Source organism: Drosophila takahashii, chromosome 3R, assembly GCF_030179915.1.
Source record: "Drosophila takahashii strain IR98-3 E-12201 chromosome 3R, DtakHiC1v2, whole genome shotgun sequence".
Classification (NCBI taxonomy): Eukaryota; Metazoa; Arthropoda; class Insecta; order Diptera; family Drosophilidae; genus Drosophila; species Drosophila takahashii.
Genome location: NC_091681.1, coordinates 8,543,591 through 8,555,436, shown reverse-complemented (window position 1 = coordinate 8,555,436; position 11,846 = coordinate 8,543,591). Strand labels below are relative to the sequence as shown.

Sequence of the window (11,846 nt, the reverse complement as noted above, 5' to 3'; positions counted from 1 at the left end):
AAAAGTCTGCATTTTCAAAAACATTGAGAAATTCCTTAGCATATGCTCCTAAAGTTTTTAAAAAACTGGCCACTTCATTTCTTAAATGAAGAAGGCGATTTAATCATTTTCCCCGACTTAGCCATCTAACTTCTGTATACATAAGTGGGTCCCCATCAATATTTTCTGTAAAGAAAAATTGCATTCTGTCTGTCTGTCTGTCCGTCCGTATGAACGCTGAGATCTCGGAAACTATAAAAGCTAGAAGATTGGCATTTTGCATGAATATTCTAGGAGCTCCTGCAGCGCAAGTTTGTTTCAAAAAGGTGCCACGCCCTTTCTAACGCCCACAGTTTTGAAGCTATTATGAAAATAGTAACTGATATGTATTCGCTTCGTCAATACCTATCGATTGGCCAAGTAAAAAATTGCCACGCCCACTCTAACGCCCACAAACCCAATAAACGCTTAAACCTGGCCAGCGCCTACATTTCCGCCTTTCATGAGCAGTAGTACCAATATCTGGCGGTAGATGGCGCAATACAATACAATACAAAACAATACATCTAGGAAATGGCATTGGAAAAAATCTGCCTTTTTTCTGTGGTCACTCTAATTCACATTATGTTAATGCAAATTTTAAATTATTTGAAATTATTTTGTCTATTTTTGCTCGTATACATTTTTCACAAGTGCATTCACCTACGCTAGAGAGAGACGGAAGATGTGCTAGGCAGAATTAAAAGTTCTAGAAAGCCTTTTCTAGAAAGAGATCCCTGGGTAAAAATCGAGCGGCGAAAAACATATAAGAAGGCATATTTCTATTAAGTTGTTTAGCTGAGTAACGGGTATCTAATAGTCGGGGCACTCGACTATAGCGTTCTCTCTTGTTTTTCTCTGTGTACATCAAAAAGTTGAGCTGCGTGGTCTTTCTCTGTCGACGGCTGATTTTGATTTCTGTAGCTCTGCGACGCCGATCCTCTGCCGCAGCAGCAAAAGAGCGCGCCGAAGCTGAGAAAAAAAGACCCAAAGACGCATGCCGAAGTCACACGAACATTTATATATTCAGAATAATAAAAATTGAAAATAAAGATTGAATTGATATAACTCTTGAACTGTACGGTACATTGGTTTAAAATTTATATATATATAATCTACGCTTTAATACCTTTCTGTTGATATGCCATATGTCCCCAAAATATTTTTTATGATGTAACAAATATTATTATTATAAAAAATATTTTGGGGACATATGGCATATCATATATATATATATATATTTATATTTAAATATATATATATAAATATATATATATATATTTAAATTTTAAACCAATGTACCCCACAGTTTAAGAGTTATTTCAATTCAATCTTTATTTTATTATAAAAGTTGACAAATAACTCTTATTGGTTGATTTTTATAATAAAAATTGAAGCATAAGAGTTATTTGTCAACTTTTATAATAAAAATTGAAGCATAAGACTTATTTGTCAACTTTTATAATAGAAATTGAAAAATAAAACTTATTTGTCAATTTTTTTAGAAAAAAGAAACTCTTACTTGCGATCCCTGTATATTCTTGATCAGCATCATTAGCCGAGTCCATCTAGTCATGTCCGTCTGTCCGTTTCTATGCGAACTAGTCCCTCAGTTTTTAAGCTATCGCGATGAAACTTTTCCAAAAGTCTTCTTTCTATTTCTTTCTTTACAAAGTACACTTTTAATTAATATTAGTTATATTTACGAAGTGCAGAACATATTTTGACACTTTTCTACAAACATTGATGTTTTCGTACGCACAACAGCTTACATTTTGGCCAACACATAGCAACCTGCTTGCGAACGCTTTTCCGCTCATAACAAAATACAAATAATTAAAAAAAACCCAAAAAACAATGAGCTTAAGCATCCCATAGGAATAATCAAAAAAACAAGAAAGGAAGTTAACTTCAGCCAGCCGAAGTTTATATACCCTTGCAGGTATGCAGTAGTAAAATGTTGTTTTTACATTGTCAAAAATCAAAACGCCTACTTTCTACAAAGTTACAATGGGTTTTCTATCATTTTTTTGATTATTCCTATGGGATGCTTAAGCTCATTGTTTTTTGGGTTTTTTTTAAATTTTTTTAATCGTGGCATCGCCAACTTGATTGCTTTTACTCGTGGAATCGGCATCGGCATCGTATCGTGCAGGTCTCTAATGCATACTTGTTGTAGGATATGTTATAAACGTTCAGATATGTTCTTAAACTATTTTCCTAATCTATTTATTGTATTATTTTACACTTAAATTAGGAGAAAGCAATTTTAGACAGTTTTCACATTCGTCAAAAATCCCAACCGTTTCAAACGGATGGACTCTATGGGGAGAGGCTATTACTTTCTATACCGCAGTTTCGATTTTTGTTCCTGAGGTGATGCCAGGATGCTCTCGTTTGGAACCTGGACATTTCGAATAACATTAATGTTATTCGACGCGTAAGTATTTTAATGGTTTGACATTAGTGTATTTTGTAAACGACGCTGCGGTCTGTTTAAGGGCTAGTACTCAACCCAACAAAAGTCGTCCAAAACAAAAAACTTCATATGAAAAACAACGTCAAAAAATTTTGTTTCATATGAAGTTTTTGTTTTGGACTTTTTGTTTGGTTGAGTACTAGCCCTAAGGTTTGTTTGTGAATATTTCTTGTGAACAATTTTAATATTTGCTTATTTGGGGCTTATTTGAAATGTAAGTATATTTAAATTGTGTCTTAGTGCATAACTAATAAGTAATTCTTCCCTTTTACGAAAACCACCTTGAAATGCGCTCCAGATGCCGGGAAACTAAGGATCTTGCAATTGGCTTGCATTTTTTCTGACCGTGGCCAGCGCAATTTTTACTTCAATATCAGCGTCCTCGACCTTGCTTCGATATTCACGGCGTCCACTCTGGAGATGATCAGCGACATAAGCGGTAAAACTGCTGTCTTTGCCCAAATATGCAAAGATACGTACATATTTTGCACATGTATTGTATTTATGTATGTTTGTTAAATTAAAAATTACCTTCAGTAATTTATAAAAATGTAAAAAATGTTTATAATAATATATAAAAAGTAAGAAAAATACATTTTTGAGTTGTGTTCCTTTAATACGGGGTACAATATTTATACTAACATTGCTAACATAGTATACTCTGTATACAAAATAAATTAAACCTAAGACCACATAGCACATAATTTATACTAAATAGTATACAAAATAAACTATCAGTCTAAATTTCAGTACACTGCGTGATAGGGTTGTTAAAAAATTGATAGTGGACACCATCGATGTTTTGGGCTATCGATGGTGGTTCCTATCGATACTGTCGATAGTATCCAAAATTAAAGAAAATAAAAAAGAAATTATTAAAATAAAGGAAAATTATAAAAAACAAGTTATTGAAAATGTGTTGTTGACTCATAAAAATTAGGGGGAAAGAAACGGTCGAACTTTTACAGCGATTAAAGTGAAACAAAATTCTATGTTGAGCTTTAAGCCTAGTACTCAGTACGACGAAAACTGCTAGCTAAGCATAGGAGTAAGCGAGAGGCAAATAGGTAGCTAAAGCCTTTAGCTGGGACTTTTTTCCACCGCGGTACTCAGTTGAGCTAAGGAAACAGTAAGGATGAACGCCTTTAGCCGCCGACCAAAGAATAAAAAATTAGATCTTTGGCTGTGTTTGTGCAGAAGTGGTGTGCCAATAACAAATTATAAATGGAAGGAAAACCCTAAAAACCAATGGAAAACTGCCTGTAGGAGTTGCGGCAATACATATCTCCATGCCCACAGCAAATTTAAAGCTTGCGACCCAGGTCGGCTCAACATTTTGTAACATTTCAAAATTGGCGCCAGTTGATTTGATTGCTGAGAGTTGAGCTTTAAGCCTAGTACTCAGTTCGGCTAAGAGTTTCACTAGTCGAAAAATATTAATCATTTAGTGTGACCGAAGTTTTCGGAGTTCATCCGCAATGCATGTAGCATGGTCTTACTCTCTGCAAACAAATCAACTGGCGCCAATTTTGAAATATTATAAAATGATTAGCCGACCTAGGTCGCAAGTTTTAAATTTGCTGTTGGAATGAGGATATGTATTGCTGCAACTCCTACAGGCAGTTTTCCATTGGTTTTTGGGGCTTTCATTCTATTTATAATATGTTATTGGCACACCGCTTCTGCACAAACACAGCCAAAGATCAAATTTTTTATTCTTTGGGCCGCGGCTAAAGGCGTTCATCAGAATTCATCCGCTAAATCTAGTATTTAGTGGTATTTTCTTACTATTTCCTTAGCTCAACTGAGTACCGAGGTGGGAAAAAGTCCCCGGCTAAGGGCTTTAGCTACCTATTTGCCTCTCGCTTACTCCTATGCTTAGCTAGCAGTTTTCGTCGTACTGAGTACTAGGCTTTAAGCCTAGTACTACTCCTATAGGAGTAAGCGAGAGGCAAATAGGTAGCTAAAGCCTTTAGCTGGGACTTTTTTCCACCGCGGTACTCAGTTGAGCTAAGGAAACAGTAAGAAAATACCAAAAAAATACTAGATTTAGCGGATGAATTCCGATGAACGCCTTTAGCCGCCGACCAAAGAATAAAAAATTAGATCTTTGGCTGTGTTTGTGCAGAAGTGGTGTGCCAATAACAAATTATAAATGGAAGGAAAACCCTAAAAACCAATGGAAAACTGCCTGTAGGAGTTGCGGCAATACATATCTCCATGCCCACAGCAAATTTAAAGCTTGCGACCCAGGTCGGCTCAACATTTTGTAACATTTCAAAATTGGCGCCAGTTGATTTGATTGCTGAGAGTTGAGCTTTAAGCCTAGTACTCAGTTCGGCTAAGAGTTTCACTAGTCGAAAAATATTAATCATTTAGTGTGACCGAAGTTTTCGGAGTTCATCCGCAATGCATGTAGCATGGTCTTACTCTCAGCAAACAAATCAACTGCCGCCAATTTTAAAAGATTACAAAACGTTGATCCGACCTGGGTCGCAAGCTTTAAATTTGCTGTTGGAATGGCGATATGTATTGCAGCAACTCCTACTGGCAGTTTTCCATTGGTTTTTGTGGTTTTCCTTCCATGTATAAATTGTTATTGGCAAACCGCTTCTGCACAAACACAGCCAAAGATCAAATTTTTTATTCTTTGGGCCGCGGCTAAAGGCGTTCATCGGAATTCATCCGCTAAATCTAGTATTTTTTTGGTATTTCCTTACTATTTCCTTAGCTCAACTGAGTACCGCGGTGGAAAAAAGTCCCAGCTAAAGGCCTTAGCTACCTATTTGCCTCTCGCTTACTCCTATGCTTAGCTAGCAGTTTTCGTCGTACTGAGTACTAGGCTTAAAGCTCAACTCTCAGCAATCAAATCAACTGGCGCCAATTTTGAAATGTTACAAAATGTTGAGCCGACCTGGGTCGCAAGCTTTAAATTTGCTGTTGGCATGGAGATATGTATTGCCGCAACTCCTACAGGCAGTTTTCCATTGGTTTTTAGGGTTTTCCTTCCATTTATAATTTGTTATTGGCACACCACTTCTGCACAAACACAGCCAAAGATCTAATTTTTTATTCTTTGGTCGGCGGCTAAAGGCGTTCATCGGAATTCATCCGCTAAATCTAGTATTTTTTTGGTATTTTCTTACTGTTTCCTTAGCTCAACTGAGTACCGCGGTGGAAAAAAGTCCCAGCTAAAGGCTTTAGCTACCTATTTGCCTCTCGCTTACTCCTATAGGAGTAGTACTAGGCTTAAAGCCTAGTACTCAGTACGACGAAAACTGCTAGCTAAGCATAGGAGTAAGCGAGAGGCAAATAGGTAGCTAAAGCCCTTAGCCGGGGACTTTTTCCCACCTCGGTACTCAGTTGAGCTAAGGAAACAGTAAGGAAATACCAAAAAAAATACTAGATTTAGCGGATGAATTCCGATGAACGCCTTTAGCCGCCGACCAAAGAATAAAAAATTAGATCTTTGGCTGTGTTTGTGCAGAAGTGGTGTGCCAATAACAAATTATAAATGGAAGGAAAACCCTAAAAACCAATGGAAAACTGCCTGTAGGAGTTGCGGCAATACATATCTCCATGCCCACAGCAAATTTAAAGCTTGCGACCCAGGTCGGCTCAACATTTTGTAACATTTCAAAATTGGCGCCAGTTGATTTGATTGCTGAGAGTTGAGCTTTAAGCCTAGTACTCAGTTCGGCTAAGAGTTTTACTAGTCGAAAAATATTAATCTTTTAGTGTGACCGATGTTTTCGGAGTTCATCCGCAATGCATGTCTTACTCTCAGCAAACAAATCAACTGGCGCCAATTTTAAAATATTACAAAACGTTGAGCCGACCTGGGTCGCAAGCTTTAAATTTGCTGTTGGCATGAGGATATGTATTGCCGCAACTCCTACAGGCAGTTTTCCATTGGTTTTTGGGGTTTTCATTCCATTTATAATATGTTATTGGCAGCCAATTAAATTTTTATTCAATTTTTTATTCTTTGGGCCGCGGCTAAGGGCGTTCATCGGAATTCATCCGCTAAATCTTGTATTTTTTTTTGGTATTTCCCTACCATTTCCTTAGCTCAACTGAGTACCGCGTTGAAAAAAGTCCCCGGCCAAAGGCTTTAGCTACCTATTTTCCTCTTGCTTACTTCTATGCTTAGCTAGCAGTTTTCGTCGTACTGAGTACTAGGCTTTAAAATCAATACCAAAAGTAGCATGGAGCGATAGTATCGATTACACTATGCAGCATCAAAAATTAACCTCGATGAATGCTATATTTTTGGATTCGTTACGAATACCCAAGTTAAACTGCGTTTTCCAAAGAGTTCCCCGACGCAAGGATTCTTAGCAAAAGGACCTCAAAGTTCGAAAAATGCTGAAATTGACCAACTTTGCGGAGCTCTCAGAGGCAAATGAATGCATGGCTTGGTTCGAAGTTAAAGTTTTTTAAAAGATACACCCTTTATCTTTCAAACCCCATACATAAAATAATTTTAGGATTTTTTTTAAGGCAGAAATAAATTCCAAAAAGCATAGTCAAAAAACTGAAAAACATACAGCTGCGGTCAAAATAGTAGCAGTGTTGCCGCCTTGTGTTTTTAAAAGTTTCATGTTGTAATTTTTTCTTATCCAATTAGTGTAATAGTAAAATTATAATCAATACAATATTACCAGGAAAAGATCAATTACAACAACAAATTTTTAAATACACAGGGCGGCAACACTACTACCATTTTGACCGCAGCTGTATACTTTTATGTTTTTTGACTATGTTTTCTAGAATTTGTTTCTGCCTTAATAAAAATCTTGAAAATTTTTTAAGTATGGGGTTTAAAAAATAAAGGGTGTATCTTTTAAAAAACTTTAACATCGAATCAAACCATGCATCCATTTGCCACTGAGAGCTCCGCAAAGTTGGCCAATTTCAGCATTTTTCGAACTTTGAGGTCCTTTTGCTAAGAATCCTTGCGTCGGGGAACTTTTTGGAAAACGCAGTTTAACTTGGGAATTTGTAACGAATCCAAAAATATAGCATCCATCGAGGTAAATTTAAAAAGCACTAAAAATGCTGCACAGTGTTATGGGTTCAAACCATCTATGCTTCCTAAATATTAAAACCATCGATAGTATCGATAGTGCTATCGATTTTTTACCAACTCTACTGAGTGAGTATAAACTGTATAATCGTTAGTTTAAGCTTGAAAACTTCGAAAACTTCACTTTTATACTTTCGAAGTTGTTAGATTAATACTTTGGGCCGGTTTCTCGAGTGCCGGCTAACATTTCTCGAACAGATAAAGTCCCTGCTAAGGCATTTTGGCTTTCTCGAGCACCAATGTGAGAGCTAACTTTGACAGGGACTCGGAGTCCCTGTTAAGCGTTTTCGACTCGATAGAATGACGGCTGATTTCCCAAAGCCAACTTAGAAGAAGAAACGAAATCACAGCTGACTTTTCCCTTGAAATATACCCAAACAGCTGATGAAATAATCGAAGCACGCCATTTTTTGCGCTTTACAGCACAATTCTGTGCGTTAACAGCACTCTGTAATTGTTTCTCGATCAGATAAATTAAAGCAGTCGAGAAAGCCTATTTGCTTTTACGAACAGTTTATCTGGTCTTTAAGTTTTTCGGACAGATAGCTATCAGACTCGAGAAACCGGCCCTTAGAGTATCGAGAAATTTTTGACACTCAATAATTTACTTTTAATGTAGAAATAGTTTAGTTTCTATGATCATTTTTTTGGGCTCTTTAGAGCAAGAGGTCAGCTGAAGCAATTGTATTTACAGATACATGCTGTTCTTAACCAAGTAAGTAAAAAACTTCGGCTTTTAAATTAAGATTTAGAGCGATTCTCGTCAAAATATACCTGAATTGATCAACATCAAGTTCTAAGCAACGACTTTCCTAACTTTTTTGAAGATATTCAGAGTGTAGAGAACTCCGACGCTTATGACGAGGGCATATATGGAGGACATGTATGGCAAAGTTAAGCTCTGATCTGTTGACTTTAAAATGAAACGAGAACTGGCCCAATTGGGTGAATATGAGCCGAAATAAAAGAGGAAATTCGAAAAAAGTCCGAAATTAAACATTTTGAAACATCGGAAACGCTTCCTTCTACCTGTTACATACTTTTGCACGAATCTAATATACCCTTTTACTCTACGAGTAACGGGTATAAAAATCATTAAAAAAAACACTGTGCCATTGAAAAAAAGTTAGTGGTATTTTCGTGATTTAGGGCTCCAACACTAACAGAATTTGCCATCAATTGCTGTGGAGCATTTTGGCTGTAAGCTAGTGTAACAGACGTGGCCAGATCATTAGAAATTTATATTGGCAGAAGTTTTTTATGCACAATTCTCCCATTTTTAACAAGTCATTTTTTTTTAAGTCAAGTCTTATTAAAGTCTAATAAATAATTTATTAAAAAGAAATCAATGTGATTCATAAAATAATCCTTATTAAGATTTGCCCTACAGACCAAGTAGGTGGCAGAAGCTTCGATACATTTTAGCTCTGCGGCCCTGCAAGCATCCGTATAGCTCGTTTATCTTGAGACAGTCGATCTTGCTGATGGTCTTTCGCTGGCCGATCCTGACTCCAGGTTGTAGGGGGGTCATTGTGGGCTTTTCACCCTTCCGCTTACTGAAGTAAAATTCCCCGTAGTGCATCACTAAATAAAAATAGGAAATAACCAATTATTTGACTATATTGAAAGCAAAGTGGGAAGTAGTTTTAAATCTTCTTAAAATATTGAAACTAAAATAGAAGTTTGGGCGGAACATAATCAATGGACCATTCTAAGACATATTGGCCAAGAAACTATATGCCTAAAACCACGTTTGACCCTCCGCATTTGCAAAAGAAAAATACTGATATTTTACATTATATTTGAGAAAAATATCATAGTACATTGAAATACATTGAAAAGAGGCAGTATAAATGCAATTTTGTTTTTGTTGGAAATTAAGTACCAAGTTTACATCATAGCTTTTAAGCTGTTCATAAATTTTATTATGTAAAAATTGTAATTACTAATTAAGGCTATGTATGCGCGGATCCACGGGGGATATGGAGTATTAATTCCCCCCACTCGGATAAAAAATGAAAGGAAATTGGCGATTCAAAAAGTATAAGTATGTTCTGAAAACCCCCACAACCATATTCTGGATTTGACACTGTATATATTATTTACTTATAACTTACCTGAATTGTAGTCGTAGTCAAAGGCGTATTTGCCCTTTTTTTTTGAAACTAGTTTGAAGTTCTTTTTAAAACGAGGGACGATATTGTCCCAGTGGATCTTGACAAAGTTGTCGCGATCAGCTCGGGATTGTTCGTGATATATGCCTATAGCGTGCATCAGTTCATGCATTATTCTTCCCTCGCTGCTAAAGCAGTGAGCACTGTTTTCATCGGGTCTCTGAAGGGAGACCACTTGTTCTCCTCCTCTTCTGCCCACATAGGACCAACATCCCTGGGGCCCATCTACTGGTGGTTCGATCAGCAGGTAATCATCTACTTCCCCATCGTAGGGCACAAAATGCACGCAAGTTAGGGAATTGAATGTTTTTAACGCCTGAACTATAGCCTGTCTTTCCGGATTGGCGTATCGTGGACTGATCTCGAAGGGAATCGTTCCATTGGGCCAAAGTCGTTTTGGATGCCTCATCGGGTTAACACCTAGCCGGAGTGTGATATAGGTGTACGGATCAATGGCAATATCTCCTTGAAATAGTCGGGGCATTGTTTCCGGATCGTCGATTCCTAAATCATCGTCACCAATGTCTGGTCCGTAAGGATCATATTCGTCTGTAAGGGAAAGTACGTTTAGGAATTGAGTTGTTGCTGTTCATAAACAATAAGGTTAAAAAAATAAAAATCTATTCTAAACATGTATTATTTTAGACAATTTTTATTATTTAAAAATATTTATAGTGACGTAACAGTTAGTTTTGTGTAAAACAAATGTTTTAAATAATTAAATTATTATTCATTTATTTGAAACTTAAATAACACTAGTTTACAGCCGAAATGCTCCCCAGCAATTGATGGCAAATTCTGTTAGTTTTGGACCCCTAGATCTCGAAAGTAGCACTAATTTTTTTTGGATGTAAACTTTAAGTTTGTACCCATTATGATTTTTCAACGGATTTATTTCGAGTTTTTACGATATATACATCCGACTTACAGTCGACCAAAAAACACATTTTTCATCTTTGTCGAGCTTCTGCGCTGCCACTACTTATCCAATCATATTGATCTGTATAGCAAAGTTAGGCTCTGATCTATTGACTTTAAAATAAAACTAAAACTGGCCCAATCGAGTGGATATCTGGCGAGATATAAGAAGAAATTCGAAAAAAGTCCGAAATTTAACATTTCAAACTTTAAAAAATCTTTAAAAATAAACTGTGCCATCGAAAAAAAAATTAGTGATATTTTCGAGATCTAGGGGTCCAGAACAGAACAGAACAGAATTTGCCATCATTTGCTGGGGAGCACACCAAGAATATTATTTTGTAAACTAGTGTAATTAAGCTATCTAACACTATAAAGCACATTTGTTATTATACGATAAAGACCACATGATACGGGTCATAAAGCCCACAAAACCTCTCTTCTTACTAACTTTTCATTCTATTTAGTTTCTAACTGTTCTGGTATTTTAGACGGTCAAATAAACTTTATATACATATTTAATCCAATACATATTTAATTAATACATCTTATATGAAGTTAAAGGAAAATTGTTTTTATGATTTAGATGAGACTGGGAGTGGAACAAACCTTCCCCAACGCTGGTGAACTCGTGCTCAAAGAAATCTACTCCAGCGGGATACCGGCGTTCCGGGAGCTTGGCACTTTCACTGGCCGGTGGTGTCGATAGCATCACTAGCACCACTATTAGCACAACCACCTGCACCATGGTCGATCCACTCAACTGTGCACACATTATGGGACTGGGATTCGCCTTAGCTGTGAATATATTTCCATTCGATCGCTATTTGCTCACTGTATCCACGCCATGCCGCGCTCAAACCGAACGACTGCACACGAAATTGGTAACTGAACCAGGCTCGAAAGCCCAAGAGCCCAAGCAGCTACCAACAGTCTGCAGTCTTGGCACTATAATTTATGCAAAATGTGCGAAAATAAAAACTAAATAATGCTGAAGTTGGGCAGACGCCACGCAATCGGCCGCGTGTAAACAAAACCCAAATCTATTAGCTGCACTGCACCTCACCTCCTCTCACTTTTACACCTATAACTCTCTAATCAAACATCACTTAATCTCCCCGATAAAACTCGGCTTAAACTCTCCGATCAAGCTCGTCTGAAAGTCTCC

General features: G+C 36.9%; 1 protein-coding gene across 1 annotated transcript; it reads right to left on the bottom strand.

Annotated features, from left to right (window-relative positions):
• Positions 1-8,889: 8,889 nt before the first annotated feature.
• Positions 8,890-11,675, bottom strand: LOC108062627 (hatching enzyme 1.2). The gene is made up of 3 exons (XM_017149380.3): positions 11,288-11,675; positions 9,704-10,309; positions 8,890-9,170 (listed from the first exon to the last, which is right to left on the bottom strand). The coding sequence occupies exons 1-3, from the start codon at positions 11,451-11,453 to the stop codon at positions 8,971-8,973; spliced, it is 972 nt and encodes a 323-aa protein (XP_017004869.2). The 5' UTR covers positions 11,454-11,675; the 3' UTR covers positions 8,890-8,970.
• Positions 11,676-11,846: the final 171 nt, after the last annotated feature.

Bases quoted from the DNA above. Each gene is read 5' to 3' on its own strand.
- LOC108062627 (XM_017149380.3), bottom strand. From the start codon at position 11,453: ATGTGTGCACAGTTGAGTGGATCGACCATGGTGCAGGTGGTTGTGCTA. The intron at 10,310-11,287 runs GTTTGTTCCACT...TTTCCCTTACAG, and splicing joins GTTCACCAGCGTTGGGGAAG to ACGAATATGATCCTTACGGA. The intron at 9,171-9,703 runs GTAAGTTATAAG...ATTTTTATTTAG, and splicing joins TGACTACGACTACAATTCAG to TGATGCACTACGGGGAATTT.